We start from the raw sequence: 24,213 nt of genomic DNA, 5'->3' as shown, positions 1-24,213 counted from the left end.
AATTGGAGGGTATGACATGGTAGCCATGGCTGCAAGGCGGTCATGACTGGGAACTAAACATACCAGGTTATAAGTTCCATAGGAAAGATAGGGAAAATGGCAGAGGGGGAGTAGCCGCCTTAGCGATTAAGGATGAAATCACTTCAATGATAAGAGAGGATATAACGAGAGGTAAGCAGGCAGTGGACACTTTATGGGTAAACTTAAGAAATGGGAAAGGATTTAAGACTGTAGTGGGAGTTGTGTATAGGCCCCCTGGTAGCAGCTGTGAAGTGCTAGATTGCATAAATGCAGAGGTTAGACAAGCGTGTAGCAAAGGCAGAGTGGTTTTAAAGGGGGATTTTAACTTTCATATAGATTGGGATAAGCACTACCTGTCAGAAAGGTAGTGAATTTCTTGAGTGTGTCCGGGATAGTTTTCTACAACAATATGTCCTAGAGACAACAAGGGGGCATGCCATATTAAATTTAGTAATGAGTAATGAGCCACATTTAGTTAACAGCCAAACTGTGTGTGAACATTTATCCAATAACGATCATAACATGATCAAGTTCAACGTAGCATTTGAAAGGGAGAAACGTGAAACAGCTACGAAGATTCTAGATTTGGGTATGGCCAACTTTAACAGGATGAGACAGAAACTGTTCACAGTAAACTGGGCAAATCTGTTAATGGGTAAAACGACAGAAGATCAGTGGGAGATGTTCAAAAAAGAATTCAAGGTAATACAGAACCAGTTTATACCCGAGGGGCAAGAACTCTATTTGCCAAAAAAAAAGCCATGGATGACTAAAGAGGTAAGGGACAGCATAAAACTAAAGAAAAAGAATACAAAAATGCAAAAAATAGCATAGATCCTGGCAAATGGAAAAGATAGAAAGAACAGCAAAGGGTCACAAAACAGACAGAGCTATGAAAAGAAACTTGCAAGGGATAGTGCGGCATCGGCAGTGGGTGGAGGCGGAGCTGAGCGGCAGAGCGACTACAAGAAGCCCCAGAGGCTGAGGTAGGCCTCAGTGCGGCATCGGCAGCGGGTGGAGGCGGAGCTGAGCGGCAGAGCGACGACAAGTAGCCCCAGAGGCTGAGGTAGGCCTCAGTGCGGCATCGGCAGCGGGTGGAGGCGGAGCTGAGCGGCAGAGCGACTACAAGTAGCCCCAGAGGCTGAGGTAGGCCTCAGTGCGGCATCGGCAGCGGGTGGAGGCGGAGCTGAGCGGCAGAGCGACTACAAGTAGCCCCAGAGGCTGAGGTAGGCGTAACAATCTCAGGCAAGGAGAGAGGTAAAAAGTATTCAAGGTGTGACGTCACCACAAAGCGGGTAAGTGATTGGTTGGTAAGTATTTCTCCCTTTTTAAGCTTAAATCTCTTTGGTTTATAGTTTCTAAGGTGTGATATTCACCATCTAGAATCGAGGCAGAGGGTATTTAAGAATAATATTAATAAATTTAATTAATTACATAGAATGGGAGATCAGGCGATGTGTTGCTGCTGCAATATGTGGGAGCTGGTGGACACCATTGATGCTCACGGTGATCACATTTGCAGTAAGTGTTGGCTGCTCGAGGAATTCCAGCTCCGTGTTGAAGAACTGGAGTCCGAGCTTCAAACACTGAGACACATCAGGGAGGGGGAGAGTTACCTGGACTCTGTGTATCACGAGGTAGTCACACCAATTAGATTAATTAATGCAGATGTAGTCCGTGGCCAGGGTCAGGATGGTGTGACTAGAAGTGAGGCAGGTACGCGGATCCAGGAGGTAGTGTTGGAGGAGCCGCAGCCCTTGCACTTGTCCAACAGGTTCGAGGCTCTTACTCCCTGTGAGGATGGGAACAGGGACTGCGGGGAGGATGAGCAACCTGGCCACAGCACCGTGGAGCGGGGGGCCATTCAAGCGGGGGGAGTTAAAAGAAATGTTGTAGTGGTAGGGGATAGTATCGTTAGGGGGATAGATAGAGTTCTCTGCAGCCGAGAGCGAGAGTCCCGAAGGCTGTGTTGCCTGCCCGGTGCCAGGGTTAAGGACATCTCCTCTGGACTGGAGAGAAACTTGGAGTGGGAGGGGGAGGATCCAGTTGTCGTGGTCCATGTTGGTACCAACGACATAGATAGGACAAGGAAGGAGGTTCTGCTGAGGGAGTTTGAGCAGTTAGGGGCCAAATTAAAAAGCAGAACCACAAGGGTAATAATCTCTGGATTATTACCTGAGCCACGAGCGAATTTGGCTAGGACAAATAAAATTAGAGAGTTAAATGCGTGGCTCAAAGACTGGTGTGGGAGAAATGGGTTTTGCTTCCTGGGACACTGGCACCAGTACTGGGGCAGGAGGGAGCTGTTCCGTTGGGACGGGCTTCACTTGGCCAGTGCTGGGACTAGAGTCCTGGCGGATCATATAACTAGCGCTGTAGAGAGGGCTTTAAACTAACTAGTGGGGGGGAGGTTCCTAGAGAGCAAATAATAAAAATGACAACAGAGAAGGTCATAGACTTAGGTAGCAGTGGGGAAATTAAAAACCAGAGCATGTCAGGAAGGGGCAGAAGGTATGGAGTAAAAGGTAAAGTAATAAAAAGGGCAAAAGCAGGAACTAAGTGTCACAAAACATCTTTGAAAGTTCTCTATCTGAATGCACGTAGCATTCGTAACAAAATAGATGAGTTAATGGCACAAATAACTACATATGGGTATGATCTTGTGGCCATTACAGAAACATGGCTGCAGGGTGACAATGCCTGGGAATTAAACATACCAGGTTATTTAACGATCAGGAAGGACAGGCAGGAAGGAAGGGGAGGTGGGGTGGCTATGTTAATAAAGGAAGGAATCACTGTAATACAGAGAAATGATATTGGGTCAAAAGATCAGGACAATGAAACAGTTTGGGTGGAGGTAAGGAATAATAAGGGGAAAAAAACACTAGTGGGCGTAGTCTATAGGCCTCCGAACAGTTGCAACTCTGTTGGACGGAGTATCAATCAGGAAATAGTTGAGGCTTGTAATAAGGGAACATCTATAATTATGGGGGATTTTAACTATCATATTAATTGGACAAATCAAATTGGGCAGGGCTGCCTTGAGGATGAGTTCATTGAGTGTATTAGGGATGGGTTTCTTGAGCAGTATGTAACTGAACCGACCAGGGGGCAGGCAACCTTAGATCTGGTCCTGTGTAACGAGACAGGATTAATTAAAAATGTCCTAGTAAAGGATCCCCTTGGAATGAGTGACCATAACATGGTTGAATTCCATATTCAATTAGAGGGTGAGAAGGTTGGATCTCAAACAAGTGTGCTAAGCTTGAATAAAGGAGACTATGAAGGTATGAGAGCGGAATTGAGTAGAGTGGATTGGGAAAATAGATTAAAGGGTAAGACGATACACGATCAGTGGTGTACATTTAAGGAGTTATTTTACAACTTCCAAAAAATATATATTCCACTGAGAAGAAAAGGGTGTAAAAGAAGACAGCCATCCGTGGCTAAGTAAAGAAATTAAGGATAGTATTCGACTAAAAACAAGGGCATATAAGGTAGCCAAATCTAGTGGGAGGATAGAGGATCGGGAAAACTTTAAAAGACAGCAAAAAATAACAAAAAGATTGATTAAGAAAGGGAAGATAGATTATGAAAGTAAATTAGCAAAAAATATGAAAACAGATCGTAAGAGTTTTTATAGTTATATAAAAAGAAAAAGGGTGGCTAAAGTAAATGTTGGTCCCTTAGAGGATGGGACCGGGAAATTAATGGTGGGAAATATAGAGATGGCAAAAACGCTGAATGAATATTTTATATCAGTCTTTACAGTAGAGGACACGAAGAATATCCCAATATTGGACAAACAGGGGGCTAAAGGGGGGGAGGAGCTAAACACGATCAAAATCACTAAGGAAGTGGTACTCGGTAAAATAATGGGACTCAAGGCGGATAAATCACCTGGACCTGATGGCTTACATCCTAGGGTCTTGAGGGAAGTGGCGGTAGGGATTGTGGATGCATTGGTAATAATTTTCCAAAACTCCCTGGACTCGGCAATGGTCCCGGCAGACTGGAAAACTGCTAATGTAACACCCTTATTTAAAAAGGGCAGTAGACAGAAGGCTGGAAACTATAGACCGGTTAGCCTAACATCTGTGGTAGGTAAAATTTTGGAGTCCATTATTAAGGAGACAGTAACAGGACATTTGGATAATCATAATTTAATAGGACAAAGTCAGCATGGTTTTATGAAGGGGAAGTCATGTTTGACAAATTTGCTGGAGTTCTTTGAGGAAGTAACATATAGGGTGGATAAAGGGGAACCAGTGGACGTAGTGTATTTAGACTTCCAAAAGGCATTTGACAAGGTGCCACACAAAAGATTATTGCTTAAGATAAAAAATCACGGGATTGGGGGTAATATTCTGGCATGGATAGAGGATTGGCTATCTAACAGAAGGCAGAGAGTTGGGATAAATGGTTCATTCTCAGACTGGCAATGAGTAACTAGTGGTGTTCCGCAGGGGTCAGTGCTGGGTCCCCAACTCTTTACAATCTATATTAACGATTTGGAGGAGGGGACCGAGTGTAACATATCAAAGTTTGCAGATGATACTAAGATGGGGGGGAAAGTAGTGAGTGAGGAGGACATAAAAAACCTTCAAGGGGACATAGACAGGCTAAGTAAGTGGGCAGAGATTTGCCAGATGGAATACAATACTGGGAAGTGTGAGGTTATGCACTTTGGCAGGAAAAATCGTAGAGCAAGTTATTATCTTAATGGCAAGAGACTGGAAAGTACTGAAGTACAAAGGGATCTGGGGGTCCTGGTGCACGAAACTCAAAAGGTTAGTATGCAGGTGCAGCAAGTGATTAAGAAGGCCAATGGAATGTTGGCTTTCATTGCTAGGGGGATAGAATATAAAAATAGGGAGGTATTGCTTCAGTTGTACAAGGTATTGGTGAGACCGCACCTGGAATACTGCGTACAGTTTTGGTGTCCATACTTAAGAAAGGACATACTTGCTCTCGAGTCAGTACAAAGAAGGTTCACTCGGTTAATCCCGGGGATGAGGGGATGGACATATGAGGAGAGGTTGAGTAGACTGGGACTCTACTCATTGGAGTTCAGAAGAATGAGAGGCGATCTTATTGAAACATATAAGATTGTGAAGGGGTTGGATCGGGTGGATGCAGGGAAGATTATCCCGATGATGGGTGAAACTAGAACTAGGGGGCATAGTCTTAGAATAAGGGGCTGCTCTTTCAAAACTGAGATGAGGAGGAACTACTTCACCCAGAGGGTGGTAGGTCCATGGAATATGCTGCCCCAAAAAGCTGTAGAAGCTACATCATTACATAAATTTAAAACAGAAATAGACAGTTTCCTAGAAGTAAAGGGAATTAAGGGTTACGGGGAGCGGGCAGGAATTTGGACATGAGCCTAGGTTCGGATCGGTCATGGCCCTGTGGGTAGCGGAGCGGGCCCAGGGGCCGTGTAGCCTGATCCTGCTCCTATTTCGTGTGTCTAATTCTGTTAGATGCAGGAGATGGTTCTGTGATAGTGGATTGGCAGTTAGGATCAGATCAGCCATGATCTTATTGAATGGCGGAGCAGGCTCGAGGGGCCGATTGGCCTACTCCTGCTCCTATTTCTTATGTTCTTATATCAAAATCAACATAAATAAATTTTTCAATTATATTAGGAAAAAGAGGGTAGTAAGGAGCACTGTTGGCTGCTTAAAAATTGAAAGCGGTAATATTGTCAATGATAATCAGGAAATGGTGGACATGTTGAATAATTACTTTGCATCAGTATTTACAGTAGAGGAAGAGGATAGCAAGCCAGAAATCCCAAGGAAACTAATATTGAATCAGGGACAGGACCCAATAAAATTAACGTAAGTAAATTAATAGTAATGAAGAAAATAATGGCACTAAAGAGTGACAAATCCCCAGGACCAGATGGTTTCCATTCCAGAGTCTTAAAGGAAGTAGGTGAGCACACTGCAGATGCCCTAACTAACACTTTGACACACAAAGGCCTAGAAATTGGGTTTTGGCTTAGCCAGGGCTTTAGCGCCGGAAATTAGTGCCGGCGCTAAGTCCCCTGCGCGCGCCAAAAATTCAGTGGCGCCGCGCCCAAACGGCTGCCGGCGCTACTGAAGGGTCTTAGCGCCTGGAAAAGGGCGCTAACTGCCGTTTCGCGCCGCAATTCCGGCGCTGCGGCACCCGATGCGGTGCGGCAGGCTGGGGAAGTGCAGGCCTCCTCCTTCCGTTAAGGAGGAGCTGCCTGCACCCGGCCGCGGCCCGCGCAAATCTGCTTAAAAATGAGCCCGGCACCTCGGACAAGTGCCGGGCTTGCATCTGTTCCGGCGCCGGGGGGGGGGGGGGGCGGAGAGAAGTCCGGGGAGGGAGCTGCGGGCAGGCGGCCGGCGGGAAAGCGGCCGGCCGCCGCGGGGCCTTTAATGCGCCGGCGCTAACTGCAGTAAGGCACCTCTGACAAAACGCTGGTTGCGGCTGCCACGGGCGAGGCGGCCGCAACTCAATTTCGGAGTTCGGGCGGGTTACCACGGCAACCGGGACGCTGCGCACACCGATGACGTCATTGGTGCCAGCGCAGCGCTACCGGAGCAACGCCGATTTAGGGCCCCAGGGAATTTCACTACTGGCCATAACACCGGCGCAAGGCCCTCTAGCGCCTCAAATGAGGCGCTAAGGCTACTGAATTTTCAGCCGAAAGGGTTTGGAACTCTCTTCTGCAAATGGCAATTAATGCTAGATCAATTGTTAATTTTAAATTGGAGACTGATAGCTTATTGTTAACCAAAGATATTGAGGGATATGGGCCAAAGGTGGGTAAATGGAGTTAGGTCACAGATCAGCCATGATCTCCTTGAATGATGAAACAGGCTCAAGGGGCTAAATGACCTACTGTTCCTATGTTCCATCATGCTCTGTACATTGTATAAACCTTCTTCTGAATACTTATCATCTCCCATACTAAATACTCTCAGGTATCAAATATTTTCCAGCCATCTCATATTGGCATAACCATGATTAATATATGCTCTGCTACTCAAGTATCCTGGACTGCACAAGTTAAGTTTTGGTTTCCCCCCACCCATCCAACAAATTTTTAAGAACTGTATACCTGCTAGACACATACAACGTATGTAAGATAATGATGTATACAACTTTTTATTTCCACTTATGATGCACACCATAATTCACTTGCAAGTTCTTCAGTCACCCACTCATGAAAATAAAAATCTTTTCTCCTCTTAAGCATTCTTTCCATTTGCACAATTTGATGGTTTTATTTTCCATAAAAGGGAAATATCTTCATGATTTTGGAGAGTTCTTTAAACATGAATACCCATAATTTAAGAAAATAGTTGAACTTTAACTCAATATTGAAACTTCAGTGATTTCAACTATATAGATAAACAGAGAAATCTTTCAAAAGTAAAAGATTATGCATAGCTAGTCTTTTATCAGTGGGATAGGTATGAATGAGTAAAAATATCTCGCACTTCCAGTCATTGGCTATTCTATTTTAGAGATGAAAATCTCCCATTAAAACAGGTAAGAGCATTAAATTCACGGACAAAGATGCAGAACCGTATCAATTCTTCCACAGTAGGTACTACTGCCATTGAACAGAGATGGTGTGGGCTGTGGCAAGTGACTTCAGAATCTCAGTGGAAAAGAAATAATCTAAAATATTCAAACAACTGCTAACTGTTTGATTCAAATACGAATAATGATTAAATTCAGTTTTTGATGCCGATTTAAAAATCCTGTTTTTTTTTTTGTTTTTTTTTTGAGTGCTTTTCAGTTTTTATTTTAGCATCAAAAATGAAAAGAAATTTAGAGCCCAAAAAAAGGTGACATGACAGTATAATAATGGAGTGTTACATTGTTATAGGTACTGTCCTTTGTATAAGATGTTGAACCTAGATGTCTAGCTGTGTGTTGTTAAAGATCCCATATCATTATTTGAAATAGATCAGGAAGGTCTTCCAGTGCCTTGACCAACATTCCCCTCTCAACCACCACCAAAACAAATCTACTGATCATTTACCTCATTGTTTGTTGGATCTTGCTTTGCAGAAGGTGGCTGTCATCATTGCTCATATAAGAGTCACTACACTTCAAAGTAATTCATCCTTGTAAAGTATTTAAGATGTTTGAGAGATATGATAGCATAGATTCCATGATCCAAACTGGGAAGCTGTGCTGGAAGGGTGTACAGGTCAGAGATCAGACTACAATGCTGCAGCCTCAATTCTCTGACCCCTTGCATGGCCCCCAGCTTTACTCCCTCAAGTCCAAGCGCTGCAGACTGTACCTGGCGCACCACTGGTTTAACCATACGTTACATGATCTGGCTCGACCACTTCAAAGTGCGATTGGGCCTCACTTTCCTATAACAAAATCACCCATTACTCCCCAGCTTCTTTTCTCCAATTCCAATCATCTCCTCAAACCCTTTCCCCCTGCCCCTCCAACAAGTGGAAGGAGCGCATGGATTTTTCAGTCACTTAGATCAAGACCATTTGCTCAGCTGCCTCTGTTGCTTCAGTCCCTCTCTCATCAAGCCAAACTCTCCCAGAGTTCCCCCCACCACTGCCCTAACCCTGAACTCACGTCTCTCTCTGGTTTCTCTCCCATCTCCCCTGATGCTCTCTCCAAGTTCCTGCTGTCAATGAGACACACCTCCTACGCCCTTGACCACATTCCCGTTAAACAGCTGACAATCCAACTTCTCTTCCTGGCCCCCATGCTAGCAAACAGTGCAAATGGTTCCCTCTCTTCAGGTACTGTCCTCCTTCCTTTCAAAACCATCACCATTATTTCTTCAATACAAAAGGTTAGCTCTGTTTTTCTCTCTCCACAGGTGCTGCCTGACCTGCTGAGTATTTCCAGCATTTTCTGTTTATATATCATTATTTTTTTCATTTTCACGATGTGGGTGTTGCCGGTAAGGCCGGCATTTATTACCCATCCCTGACTGGCCTTCTTGTTGAACTGCTACAATCTGTGTGGTGAAGGTGCTGCCACAAAACTGTAGCGATTTGATACAACTGAGTGGCTTGCTAGGGCATTTCAAGAGTCAACCATTTTTTTGTGGGACTGGAGTCACACAAAGGGCAGACCAGGTAATGACAGCAGGTTTCCTAAAGACACATTAATGAACCAATTGAGTTTTTAATGGCAATCCGACAGCTTCATGGACATGTTTACGGATATCAGCTTTTTATTTCAGACTGAATTAAAATTCTCAAACTACCATGGTGGGATTTGAATTTATATTCTCTGGATTACTAGTCCGGTAACATAACCACTACACTAATGTACCTGGTCACCAACCCCCTCCTCACAATACCTACCATCGAACCTTTATCTCCAACCTACCTTTCCTCTCCAAAAGCCTTGAACATGTTGTTGCCTCCCAAACCCATTTTTTCTGCAACTCCATGTTTGAATCTCAACCATCTAGTTTTTGTCCCTGCCAAAGCATTGAAATGGCCCTAGCCAATGTCACAAATTACATCCTCGATGACTGTGACTGTGGTGCATTAGCCCTCTTAGATCTCTTTGCAGCTTTTGGCACATTTGACCACACTATCCACCTCCAATGTTTTCATCGATGTTATTCAGCTCAGTGCGTCTGCCTATGCTTGGCACCACTCTCATCTCCCCAATCATTACGAAAGCATCTCCAGCAATTGGTTCTTATCCATCTTGTGAACTCAGAAATCCTCCGAGGCGCTATCCTTGGCCCACTCCTCTCCCTCATCCACATGTAATCCCATGGCGGCATTATCTGCAGACATGGGGTCAGCTTCCACATGTACACTGATGGCACCCTGCTCTACCTCTCCACCAGCTCTCTCGACTCCTCCACTGCCATCAGAATCCCTGTCTGACAATCAGTCTTGGATAAGCGACAATTTCCTTCAGTTAAACCCTGGAAAGACCAAAGTCATGCCTTCAGCCACCACTTCATTCCTCTCCCTGGCCACTGTCTCAGGCTGAACTAGTGTTTGCAAACAAAACGCCATATTCATTCCTGTGCTTTGCTTCTAACCCTATAGCTTCTTTATCACAAATACTACCTACTTCCACCTCCGTATAGTCGTCTACCTCAGCCCATCTGCAGCTAAAATGCTCACCAATGCCGTTGTCACCTCCAGGTTCAAGTATTCCAATACTCTCCTGGTCTGTCTCACATCCTCCACCCTCCATAAACTTGCTCATCCAAAACTCTGCTGCCCATATCCTATCCCACAGCAAGTCCCACAAACGTACCCTGTCATTGCTGGTGATTCAAATTAATCCTAAATTCTCCACAAATCTTACTGAAAAATTGTACAAAACTTCATATCCATTGGTTTCCCTTTTTAATCAGTTAAAGTTTCAATGTTTGTGGGGAAAACTGTCACTTTAGAAACTGCTCACCTTTAATTTTTCTGTTCTGCATTGATCACAGGAAATTCAAAGAGTTAATTGAAGCTGTTGGGTACACTATGCCTTCAACAGAGGAGATCCTGATGAAACTGGAGAACATATTTCAACCTGACCAAAGGATGTTAGCAGTACACTTGAGCATCAAAGCCCAAGTGCATGCCACATTATTCAGTGCATGACTATAAACTAAGAGCAGTAACATCATCTCGCCTTTAACATCGTAAACAATCCAAGGCACTTCATAGGAGCGTTATCAAACTAAATTTGACACCGAGCCACATAAGGAGATATTAGGACAGATGACCAAAAGCTAGGTCGAAGAGGTAGGTTTTATGGAGTGTCTTAAAGGAGGAAAAAGAGGTGGAGAGGCTTAGGGAGGGAATTCCCGAGCCTGGGGCCTTGGCAGCTGAAAGCATGGCTGCCAATTGTGGATCAATTAAAATTGGGGCTACGCAAGAGGCCAGAATTGGAGGAGTGCAGAAATCTCAGACGGTTGTAGAACTGGAGGAGGTTACAGAGTTAGGGAGGGACTTAGCCTTGGAAGCCTTGGAGGGATTTGAAAACAAGGATGAAAATTTTTTAATTGAGGCAATGCTGGTCCAGGAGCCAATGTAGGTCAGTGAGCACAGGGATGATGGGTGATTAGGACTTGGTGCGAGTTAGGGCAGCAGAATTTTGGATGAGTTCAAGTTTACAGAGGGTGGAAGATGGGAGACCAGCCAGTGGACCATTGGAATAGTCTAGAGGTAACAACGGCATGGATGAGGGTTTCAGCAGCAGAAGAGCTGAGGCAGGGTTGGAGACGGGCGATATTACAGAGGTGGAAGTAGGCCGTCTTGGTGATGGAGCTGATGTGTGGTCGGAAGTTCATCTCAGAGTCAAATAGGACGCTAAGTTTGAGAACGGTTTGGTTCAGCTTCAGACAGTGACAAATCAGAGACAGTGGACTGGCAGGTTCTGCCCTGATGGGGCCCCAGGGTTACACAAGGCATAGACAATGTTACCTTTTTTAAAAATCAGACATGGGAAGACTACAGTATCCATGTCACAGTTCTATTGGCCCAGTTACAACAGGGTAAACAATAAAGGCTGTGAATAGTTGCATTGATTTGGTTGAGATGCTACATTTTAGTCAGTGTTTTAAGGGGGCAAAACAGAAATCTGATCAGGCAAAAGTGGATGCCATCTCACAAAGATACGGCATTACGACAAAGCAGCAGGTATGTGCTTTTTTGGGACTGCAGACTGTTATTGGAATTCTACGTTGAATTATAGCAAGTTAATGGACTGCAACAAAAGATGACAACCAAACCAGGTGGTCTGCTTACAGAGCTGAAGCAGGGTCTCAGCAGATCATGTTGTTTTTGCCACGAACAAGTGACCTATACTTTATGTAGTCTGTATGCCCCAGTCGGAGTCAAGGGAAACTGACCAGGACCATTCTACATTGAGGGTGAGAGAACAAATCCTGAGAAACCCCAAAAACAGGTCCACTATGCCAGATTTTTAGTGAGAGCTTGAGGAAGTTGTGTGAGCCTTGGAGGACCCAATACCTTTTCCTACAAGCTAATGTATAATGCATCTCAGTTGGTGCATGTGGAGTACCAAAGACGAGTTACAATGACTTAAATTCAGTTCTCCGTCTGGCCTGAACTGCTTTGTGATTCAAATGCTAACTGGACTCAATGTGAGCCTGTGGTGATTCCAGGGCACTATTCTTTTTTCCAGGATCACTTTTCATTGTTTCAAGTGTACATAATGAACTCCGAGAGTTTGGAACAATCAATAAATGTTAAGTTATGTGATATGAAAAGACAGCACAAGTACCTTTGGTCATGCTGGAAAGCAGAGTGACAGGATTGACAACTTTTATAATTGATGTCATCTTCAAGGTGACTAGAGTTGCATTTCAATTGAAACAATGCCGTAAAAGGAAGTATCAACTGGCACATTTAATACAGAAAATAAACTGAGACTGCCACAGGGGAACTAAGAAAAGTGCAAGCCCAGGAAAAAAAAAAATACCAACCAATATCCCATTATGGCTGCTGAGGAGATGGGGCCATTCAATTATATAAATACAATTTATATAACTCCAGTTTTAAAAGCCAGAGGATCAGTGATGGTAATTATTGTAGAGTTACTAGGGTTAAAAAAAAGCACACTCGATTATTTTAGTTACTTGTGGCATATCCACCTTCACTCCCCCCCACCAAAGTTTTAATTGGCATTTTAAGCTTCACGAGTGCAAGTAATTGTGATGCCATAATTGTGCTGTACATTACCAATACTTAGCCCTCTGAGCAGAGAAAAATCCTCCATAACTTTGAATACTTTTTCTGCACTCCAGACAATCTTTTCTGCCTATACCCAATTTCTCATTCCTGCTCATGTAATTTCTATTTCAAATTTTTGCAGTGTCACCCATTTAAATGCTATTACAGTACCTGTACCTTCATTTGTCCACCCTGCAAAATGTACAATACCTTTTCCACTTGAGCTGTTTCTAGTACTACATTGCACTATCACTGTCGGCGAGTCTCATGTGCGCACACCCAGTGCTGGAGAGCTATTCACAGAAAGAATCACAGAAACCCCACAGTGCAGATAGAGGCCATTTCGGCCCATCGAGCCTGCACCGACACATATCCCACCCGATCCCCGTAACCCCTACATATCCCACCCTATCCCTGTAACCCCACGTATTTAATCCCCCCTAACACTAAGGGTTAATTTATCATAGCCAATCAACCTAACCTGCACATCTTTGGACTGTGGGAGGAAACCGGAGCACCCGGAGGAAACCCACGCAAACACGGGGAGAATGTGCAAATTCTTTTAATATTAATAACCCTTTTTCATTCACGCCATAGTTCCACTGACAGATTCCTGGCATTATTTGATAGGGGACTGCATCCAATTCAATACCTTGTTTATTTTCTCAACTTTATCAATTACCCCTTCCTATAAACATCCGATGATTGCAGCATTCTCACAACTAACGTACATTATCCTGCTTTTTTCTCTACGATCATCAACCACGTGAATGTATCGTGAACCACCTGCAGGAGTATTGGTGTTGCCATGTCCAACACAGTATTTTCAATTATATAAACTTTTCATGCATGCAGGATGTGCGTGCATGTCACATCTGCTTTAATGCTACCATATATTTGTCGATCGCTTATTTTTCACATTTTTTTGATTTGTTCAGTCGGGTCTGAATTCAGAATGGCATACACAAACTGTGTTGCTATGTAGGTCTATAGCATACAATCCCACACCTTTTGACAACACACTTGTGGATCAACTTCCTTTCTATCTGTATCTACAGCACTTTCACTGTTTCCTCATCCCCTCCAGCACCTTAAACTGAAATTATAGCGGCATATTTTTGAATCAGGCAACAAGAACTCCTCTATTTCTCCTATCGATTTGTCCAGGTTAATTCAGGTTCCCAGACTGCCCACACAGGTCAACATGTAGTTTTTCACATTCCTGGCCTATACACACTTTCCCCTAATCAGGAAAGTTTCATGGCTTGATATAATGAAAATAGAAGATATAACTTTTGAATTAACTCCATGCAAGATTCCTGCACATGCACAGTTGTTTTGGTGTCGCATGCAGTGGTTGAAATTCCCATTGTATAATTCGGGAAGTTTAGAACACCTGCAGTACCATATTTCAGAATCTTTCATTAACTATGAATCCTTCCAAAAAACACACATGGTCAGCCCATCAAGAGGAATTACTACAATTTAAGTCATTTGGTTTTCATATGTGGCATGCATCATTTGCCTGTTATCTGCTGAGTCTCCTTTTACAATTAATCACAAATATTAGTACCATTCTCATAAGGCAAACCAAAACCCACATCAGAATTTTTCTATTATTGGACCTCTATTAAATTTGTGTGCGTTACTTTCCACCCTGTTGCCCCATTAAAAAAAAATCTCAGCAATATTTCTGCAAATAATGAATGTTACATACCTGTGCATCCCAGTTTTTATTTAGATAATATATACATGTGACACATCGTCCATCTCCATTAGGGTTATCAACATGACGTACATATCCTGTTCCATTGCCCGGGTAACATGCCACCATTGCCTGTAAATCAGTAAACAAAAATGTAAAGAGAACAGTTACATTTTGAACTGGAGCTGAAGACTTTTCCTGTTCCATGCTTTCTTATTGTCAGTCTATGAGATTAGGGTTTGGTCCACCGAGCTAGCGATCACAGTTACCACCCTGTAGTGAATGCCTACCTTTTGATGTGTGAGCAGTGGTCTACCAGTGTTTGCTTTCGTTAAGCCCTCTGCTATGTGAATGAAACACATGGATCCTTAGATATCGCAAGAGTGATCTTCTTATAATAGCCCAAATTGTTTGAGAAGATACAGAACGACCCTCCCTTTGAACAGTTAATTGACACTTCAAATCACTATTGTTGAGACTAGTCCTATGATGTTAAAACGAGCATTACAGAAATATTACAGTATGTTGAAAAAATCCAGCTCAGGCAACCCAAGCAAAATCCAATATAACACATTTATGTTCTTAAGTGGATAAATTGACCCTTAGTGTTAGGGGGATTAAATACGTGGGGTTACGGGGATAGGGTGGGATATGTGTTGGTGTAGGGGTTACAGGGATCGGGTGGGATATGTGTTGGTGCAGGCTCGATGGGCCGAAATGGCCTCTATCTGCACTGTGGGGTTTCTGTGATATGTGTCATTTTCCAGGTGAGAAACTTAATTTCACACAACACCATAAAGGCCTCAAATGAGGGCACTTCAAAAGTAATTCATTGGATGTGAAGCATTGAGTATCCTGTGAATATCATAAGGCATTCTACAAATAAAAGTTTCTAAAATGCATGTGAAAAATTGCAAGTTCAAGTACTGGTTGTACTTCAAAGATACTAGAAATCACAGACAAAAATGGATCCTGTTTGCAAATGCCAAACTTCTATTTTGCACTGTATTGTTACTGTTTTCTGAAACTCACCACTGATGGTAGTAAACCTTTGGCTCATAACTATTCTTTCAATAGCCAAGACATCAAAGTGAGGAGGATAGTAACAGACTTCAGGAGGACATAGAAAGACTGCTGAAATTGGCAAGCACATGGAAGATGAAATTTAACACAGAGAAGTGTTCAGTGATTCATTTTTGTAGGAAGAATGATGAGAGACAATATAAACTAAATGGTACAATTTTAAAGGGGTACGGATACAGAGAGACCTGGGGGTGTATGTACACAAAACTTTGAAGGTGGCAGGACAAAGTGAGATGGCTGTTAAAAAGGCATATGGGACTTTCCAAATAGAGGCACAGGAATACAAAAGTAAGGAAGTTATGCTAAACCTTTATTAAACACTTGTTCGGCCCCAGCTGGAGTATTGTAGACAATTCTGCATTCCACACTTTAGGAAGGATTTCAAGGTCTTGGAGAGGGTGCAGAAGAGATTTACTAGAATGGTGCCACGGATGAAAGACTTCAGTTACGTGGAGAGATTAGAGAAACTGGGGTTGTTCTCCTTAAAGCAGAGAAGGTTAAGGGAAGATTTAATTATGGAGTTCAAAATCACGAAAGATTTTGATAGAGTAAACAAAGAGAAACTGTTTCCAGTGGCGGAAGGTTCGGTAACCAGAGGACACAGATTTAAGGTCATTGGCAAAAGAACCACAGGCGACATGAAAGGGAACAATGGAACAAATTTTCACAGTGAGTTGTTATTATCTGCAATGCACTGCCTGAAAGAGTGGAGGAAGCAGATTCAATAATAATTTTCAAAAGGGAATTGGATAAATATTTGAAGGGGAAACTTTGCTGGGCTATGGGGAAAGAGTTTTCAAGCACTGTGAGCTTACTGTCAATTATGCACCTCTGGTACGGTGCTCTTCATCATTTTGATGAATCATTTCTCATTGCCTTGGATATCTCTAAAGCTTTCCTTCCTCCTGTACTCTTCAGGCTTTTAAACCCCAACCATGGTATTACGAAATTATAACTTCCTGATTTAACCAGTCTTTTCTTTTATATGTTTTATATGAGCCTTGCCCTTCACATTGGTGCTGTAATCTTAAAAACAAAAAATAGCTAGCAATAAGGCTTGGGAATCCAGGTCAACTACAAAAATCATTCTTATACAATTTTCAACTGTATTTGAGAATTACTGAAGTATTACTTAATTTTAAGTGTTTATATTTTAATGATGCAACAAAATATTGAACAAGTTCAATGGACTTTTTAAGTTAAACTGGTGTCCTTCACTGGAAGGGAGGATTGGAGAAAAATTGTAACTAAATATATCCAACTTTACGTGCCTCCAAGAACTTTCTATATACAGGGTAGTACTTTTAAGGACGGTCTCAGGATTTTGTCAATGGAGTGGATTCCTTACCTGTCCGCTCGTCTAAGCAAGGAGAAGAGTTTCTGGTTATTTTTTATTTTGCTATTTCCATACATATTTCTCATCTGACTAGATGGGTTTGAAGCCAGCTTCCAGGCATGAGCCAACAGCACTAACTGGATATCTGAAGATCAACCACCCCCCATTAATTTTATGTCCCAATGACTTTCTCTTCCGCTTTGCTGGGAATGCCCACCTTCACTTGCTAATTCACCACAAATGCATAGCTGAGGGGAAAAACACTTTGGGGGAATCACAGGCATAGATTCAAGTACTGTACCTTAGCGTTTCAAGCTACTTTACCACCCTTATAAAGTGCCCTTATAAAAATGGATTCTCAGTCTCACTGTTCGTCTATCTAGTTTGTGTTTTGCTTTTATTTTTGTTTTGATTTCTAATCTTAATTTTTTTAAATCTTTCCCACTTTTATTTGTCCTTGCACGAAGGAATAAGTAACAGCCAAGTGAAAGAGATGTAGCAAAAACAAAATCCACACTTTATGGGAGTGGCGAGACTCAAGGAGGGAGGGGGAAGGGAAGAGTTTAATGCCCATATAGCAATACACATGGGGGGAGAAATTCGGTGGGCTGCGCCACCAGTTAGCACCTAAAGAGGGCACTCAGTGGCTTTAGCGCCACTGGCCACGCCTCCCGCGATATTTAGCTGGGGCGCTAATGGCGGCGTTAGCCTGTTGCGCTGCGCCACCACCGATAACGTCATCGGTGTGCGCAGCGCCCCGCTACCGCCCCAATCGCAATATTTGGCAGCGACCGCCTCTGTAGCGCCGCTCGCTAATCGCGCCCGGTTCACGGGGCCTACCTGTGGCGGCAGTGGCGCAAATTAAGGTGGAGGTGCGGGGCGGCCGTTTTTTTTGGCGGCCGCCTGCCAGCACCTCCGTCCCCGGCCTCCTGTTCTTCCCCCGCAGCATTGCCGACTGTTTTCCGAGAGCCCGGCACTTCTCCTCGGTGCCGGGCTCTTTTGCCGGCACTCGCGATCGCTCATCACGCTGGTGCAGGCCCCTCCCCCTTAAGAATGGGAGGCAGGCCTGCAGTACCGCAACGCGCCGTGCCGCAGCGTGTGGCGCTGCGGCACATTGCGCTGCGATATTCAGTTTCAGCGTCCTAAGAGGGACACGGAGCGCCTCGAGCCTCGCCCCGTGTCCCTCTTGGGGCGCTCAAGTTGAATTTCCGGCGATCGCTGCTGCTCCGATCGCAGCACAAAATCTGGCGCCCAGGCGAGCTTGACACCCTGTTTGCAGCTCCACCCAATTTCTCCCCCATGATGTTTTCATGATGGAAAAGTCAAATAGGAATGAAGTGCACTGAAACAAGGAATGCAGCAATCGTAGTCAACTACAGTAGGTGGTTCCAGAGTAAAATGCACAGTAAACATATGTTTTACAAGACTGTCATAATATACAAAATGATTCATTGCAATAAAACAGCATCATGCAAGGGAACAGCCAAATGTAAAATCTACTTAGCTGAACAGTGGATTTGTAAATTTAAGATGATTTAACAGTCAACTTTATTATTTGTAACAGCTGCATACCCAGCCTTACACAGCAACTCATATCAAACAAATTAATTCACAGATATCTGAGTTAAGAGGGAGACAGAAAGACAGAAGAAAAAGGGAGAGAAGAGAGAGAGAAAAAGAGACATGCACTTACAGACTGAAGGCAGTCTAAGAGAAAAATAGTTTTAAGGAGACTTTTAAAGAGGGAGGAAGGTAGGGAAGCAAAAGTGGTTTGGAAGAAATAAGAGAACAAGGGCATAGTTACTGAAAAATTGGTCTTCAATGGTTTAATAGAGAAGCAGTAATTCAGAAACAAAGGAGTGGATAATGCAAATAGGGACATGGTTTAATATGCTGAACACCAATGTTAAGTCAAACAGTAACAGCACAAACAAATGACAGTGCACCCTGTCATCTTTGAACCTAACACTTTCTACAAGAGTCCTTAATCACTATGCGGCAGTGTATGCATTTATATTATGCCTTCTACAAGCAAAGGGTGGTAGAGAACTCTCTTCCGCAAGTGGCAGCTGGTGCTAGGTTAATTATTAATTTTAAAATCTGAGATTGATAGATTTTTGTTAACCAAAGGTATTAAGTGATATGAGGATATAGGGCAAAGGTGGGTATATGGAGTTAGGTCACAAATCAGCCTAATCTCATTGAATGGCGGAACAGGCTCGCAGGGCTAGATGGCCGACACCTGCTCCTATGTTCCTTGTTACATCCCTCAAAAGTCTCAAGGTATTTAATGTATGATGAATTTCTTAAACTGCGGCATCTGTTATGTAGATAAACACATCAACTATTTTGTGCAGAATAAAATCCCACAAATAGCAGCGAGATGAATGACCAATTAATCTGTTTCTGGTGGTGTTGACTGAGGGAGCAATGTTGGCATGGTAAGCAGAATAACTCACTGCTCTGCTTGAAGTAGAGCCACAGGATCTCTAAATTCCATCGGAACAAGTAAACATGACTTTTCTAATGTCTCATCAAAAGTACGGTGTCTCTGTCAATACATAATTCCCTCAGCAAGGCACTCATGTACCAGCCTAGATTATGCGGTCCAGTTCTGCAGTGGAGCTTCAATTCAACTGAACCTAAACTGAAGGTGGAACTTCTTTCTTCCCGACTCTGTACTGACTACACTCCAAGGGACACTCCATTTGTCTTATACAACAAAGGAGGAGTTACTTCATGGACTGTCTGCTGGTCAAGGCAGCATATGTTTTGTGCTCAGCCTTTCAAATAAGGCTCTTCAAGATGATCGCTGCATTTGCTTATAGGTTCTGCTTATGTTTTAAGCTACCAATAGTAAAGACTCACAGTAACAGCACAAACAAATGACAGTGCACCCTGTCATCTTTGAACCTAACACTTTCTACAAGAGTCCTTAATCACTATGCGGCAGTGTATGCATTTATATTATGCCTTCTACACGCAAAGGGTGGTAGAGAACTCTCTTCCGCAAGTGGCAGCTGGTGCTAGGTCAATTATTCATTTTGAAATCTGAGATTGATAGATTTTTGTTAGCCAAATGTATTACGTGATATGGGGATATAGGGCAAAGGTGGGTATATGGAGATAGGTCACAAATCAGCCTAAACTCATTGAATGGCGGAATAGGCTCGCAGGGCTAGATGGCCGACCCTGGGCGCCAATCATGCTTGACTAATCTACTGGAATTTTTTGAGGATCGGTCCTAGGACCCCAGCTGTTCACAATATATATTAATGATCTGGACGAGGGAATTGGATGTAATATCTCCAAATTTGCAGGCGACACAAAGCTGGGTGGGAGGGTATGCGGTGAGGAGGATGTTGTGAAACTCCAGTACGATTTGGACAGGTTGGGTGATTGGGCAGAAACATGGCAAATGCACTATAATGTGGATAAATGTGAGGTTATCCACTTTGGTGGCAAAAACAGGAAGGCAGATTATTATTTGAATGGCAATAGATTGGGAGAAGGGGAAGTGCAAAGAGACCTGGGTGTTCTTGTGCACCAGTCGCTGAAGGTAAGCATGCAGGTGCAGCAGGCGGTTAAGAAGGCAAATGGTATGTTGGCCTTCGTAGCAAGAGGGTTCGAGTACAGGAACAAGGATGTCTTGCTACAGTTGTACAGGGCCTTGGTGAGACCTGTGTGTAGTTTTGGTCGCCTTACCTGAGGAAGGACGTTCTTGCCATGGAAGGAGTGCAGCGAAGATTCACCAGGCTGATACCTGGGATGGCAGGAATGACGTATGAGGAGAGATTGTGTCGATTGGGCTTATACTCACTGGAGTTTAGAAGATTGAGAGGGGATCTCATCGAAACCTATAAAATTCTGTCAGGCCTGGACAGACTAGATGCAGGAAGGATGTTTCTGATGGCCGGGGAGTCCAGAACCAGGGGTCATAGTCTAAGGATAAGGGGTAAGCCATTTAGGACTGAAATGAGGAGGAATTTCTTCACCCAGAGAGTGGTGAACCTGTGGAATTCTCTGCCACAGAGGGCGGTGGAGGCCAGTTCATTAAATATATTCAAGAAAGAGTTGGATATATTTCTTAAGGCTAAAGGGATCAAGGGATATGGGGAGAAGGCAGGGACAGGGTACTGAATTTGGATGATCAGCCATGATCTCATTGAATGGCGGAGCAGGCTCGAAGGGCCGAATGGCCTACTCCTGCTCCTATCTTCTATGTTTCTAAAATACCCAGTGCGCTTAAAAGTCAACACCATCAACTGTAGTAGTTCAATCTCGGTAGCTTCCTCATTACAAGTTCCATCCAATGTGTGGGATGAATTACATATGACTTTATAAAAGGGAAGGAATGTCTAGGGAAGTACTTTCAACAAAAAGTACTCACTATTTTTATAGAAGAAAATAACATTCAATTGAGAGCGCCTCAGTTTTTTTTCAACATTATTAGTGCTTGAAGGCACACAAAGAATTCTATTTCAATAAGCAAGGGATATTCTGGTAGTTGGTCCATAAAAAACCATGGCACAGGCTAGGAGATCTGTAATGGAGCCACTCCCAAGAAACTCTTTGGCCCAGAACTTCGGGTCTCCACGGGTGAGTATGCATGGGGCACTCACCCGTAAGCCCAATGGAAGTGCCGGTTTCCTGCATGCACTGCGCATGCGCGGGAAACCGGCACTTCCGTTTCCCTGAAAGAAGGGGTTAAGAGGTCGAACGCGTGCGCGGGAGAGGCTGCGCGTGCGCATCGAACTTACGTTTTTTTTGGCAGGTTTTCCCAGGAGGCAGTCGCAAGGCCTGCTTTTTACAAGGTAAGTGGTGAATTAATTAAAATTAAAACATTTTTTCCACAGGTTTATTATTTTTAAATACTTTAAAGAAAGGTAACTTTATTTTTAGCCCCGTTAGAAAATAAAATTATTTTTTCCAAAAATTTAAATTATTGTTTAAAGTAGTTATTTCATATAATTTATAGTTTATTTAAAAAATGTGATTTAAAAAAAAAAATATTTGAAGATTTAGTGATGTTTTGGGGCTCGTAGTATTTCTAAGTTTGACAGCACTTCCTGTCAAACTTATGAATGAAGCATTCCCTGCTCCGATTGGCTCCCCATGACCCACGTGATCCCAGGGGACGCATCGAACTAACTGCGCCCCTGGGATACGCAAGCACTGTGCGGCAGCAGTTGGAGCAGGCCCAGGATCGGAATTACACGCGGGTCCACAGCTCAACGGCCGGCGTGTAAGGTAAGTGCAGGTCGGGGGCTTGCACCCGGGAAGCCCCCGACCCGGATTTCTGTGCCTTTGTAATTAAAACAACAGCTGTAACCAACAATCACCACCACAACAACTTTCATTTGTAGAGCGTCTTCAACGCAGAAAAATATACCACAGTGCTTCACAGAGGCGTAATCAGACAAAAAGGGAGATATTTGGGATGGCCAAAATCTTGGTTAAAGAGATTTTAAGAAGGTTCTTATTGGATGAAAGGGAGGTGCAGAGGCAGAGGGATTTAGGGAGGGAATTCCAGAGCATGCGGTCCAGGCAGCTGAAGACACAGCCGTCAATGATGGGGTGAAGGGAGGGATGCACAAGAGGCCAAAGTTGGAGGAATGGAGAGTTCTGGGGGTGATTATAGGACTGGAGGAGATTACAGGGATAGAGAGAGGCAAGGTTGAAACACAAGGTTGAGAATTTTAAATTGGAGGCTTCAGAGGATGGGGAGCCAATATAGGTCAGTGAGGGATGGTGTCATTAAAGAAAGACTTGCATTTATATGGTGTCTTTCATGACCACCGGACATCTCAAAGCGCTTTACAGTCAATGAAGTAGAGTCACTTTGCACACAGCATGGTCCCACAAACAGCAATGTGATAATGACCAGATAATCTGTTTTTGTTATGATGGATGAGGGATAAATATTGGCCAGGACACCGGGGATAACTCCCCTACGCTTCAAAATGGTGCCATGGATCTTCAACGTCCACCTGAGAGCGCAGACGGGACCTCGGTTTAACGTCTCATCCGAAAGATGGCACCTCAGACAGTGCAGCACTCGAGTATCAGTTAGCTTGATGTGCTCAAGTCCCTGGAGTGGGACTTGAACCCACAACCTTCTGACTCAGAGGAGAGTATGCTACCAACTGAGCCACAGCTGACTCATGGGTGAGATGCAGCACTTAGTGTGGCAGAGGATGTGGACAGCAGAGTTTTGGATAAGCGGAAGTTTACAGCAGGCGGAGGATGAGGGCCCAGCCAGGAAAGCATTGGAATAGACAAATCTGGAGATAATAAAAGCATGGATGTGACTTTCAGCAGGAGATAGACTGAGGCAGGAGCGGAAGCGGGTGATATTACAAAGACGGAAGTAAGTGGTCTTTTGTGATGGAGAAGATATGGGTTCGGAAGCTGTGTTCAAGGTCAAATAGGATTCTGGGGATGCAAACAATCTGGTTCAACCTGAGGCAAATGGATCAGTGAAGAAGGTACAGAGTTTGTAGTGGGTGCCAAAGACGAAGGCTTCCCAATGTTTAACCAGAGGAAATTGTGGCTCAACCAAGACTGTCAGTCAAGCAATCTGACAGCACAGAGGCCTTGGACGGGTCAAGAAAGGGGTTAAGAGATAGAGCTAGGTGATTTCAGTGCACATGTGGAAGCTTAACCCATGTCTGCAGATGATATCAAGGATAGATCCTTAGGGGATTCCAGTAATGGTACAAGGGCGGGATGAGAAGTCATTGCTAGAGATCCTCTGGGTACGCTGGATAGGTAAGTGTGGAACCAAGTGAGGACAGTCCCACTCAGTTAGACAATGGAGGAGGCGCTGGAGGAAAACAGCGTAGTCAGCTGAGTCAAAGGCTGCATAGAGGTCGAGAAGGATGAAGGGGGTGAAATGCTCCATGGTTACAGTCAGGGGATGTAATTTGTGACTTTTATTAATGCTGCTTCAGTGCCAGGACAACAGTGGAAACCTGATTGGAGAGATTCAAAAATAGAGTTGCAGGAGAGATGGGTTTGAATTTGGAAAGCAACAGTGCGTTTAAGGAATCTGAAGCAGAAGGGAGGTGAGAGATGGGGCAGTAGTTTGCAAGGATTGAGGGGTCGAGCGTAGCTATTTTGAAGAGGCCTAATGGCAGTTTAAAAGGGAAGTGGACAGTACCCGAGGAGAGAGAACCAGTTACAATATCAACTAGTATGGAGACCAGGAAGGGAAGTTGAGTGGTCAGCCACTTAGTGAGAATAGAATCCAGGGAGCAAGAGGTCGGTCTCGTGGACAGGATGAGCTCAGAGAGGGCATGATGGAAGCTAGGAGATAAGCTATAGAAGAACACAGGCTCAGGTCTAGGTGGGCAAGGTGAAGGGGAGGAGTT

The 24,213-nt window shown here is 43.8% G+C and overlaps 1 protein-coding gene across 10 annotated transcripts in view; it reads right to left on the bottom strand.

Moving 5' to 3' along the window:
- Positions 1-24,213, bottom strand: part of egln1a (egl-9 family hypoxia-inducible factor 1a) — a 180,655-nt gene that overhangs the window by 81,603 nt on the left and 74,839 nt on the right. For 8 of the 10 annotated variants that reach the window (XM_085996677.1, XM_085996671.1, XM_085996672.1 and 5 more), the window contains exon 2: positions 14,434-14,553. The exons of 1 other annotated variant lie outside the window; for it this stretch is intronic. In XM_085996677.1, coding sequence (XP_085852803.1) covers positions 14,434-14,553 — 120 coding nt within the window. Of the gene's footprint in view, positions 1-14,433; positions 14,554-24,213 lie in introns of those variants that run through there. One more of the 10 variants, XM_085996678.1, reaches the window with a different exon arrangement.

The sequence above is a fragment of the Somniosus microcephalus genome, chromosome 9, assembly GCF_052327205.1.
Source record: "Somniosus microcephalus isolate GS21.2 chromosome 9, FLI_Smic_1.0, whole genome shotgun sequence".
NCBI classification, from domain to species: domain Eukaryota; kingdom Metazoa; phylum Chordata; class Chondrichthyes; order Squaliformes; family Somniosidae; genus Somniosus; species Somniosus microcephalus.
This window is presented reverse-complemented; position numbering and strand designations above follow the sequence as displayed.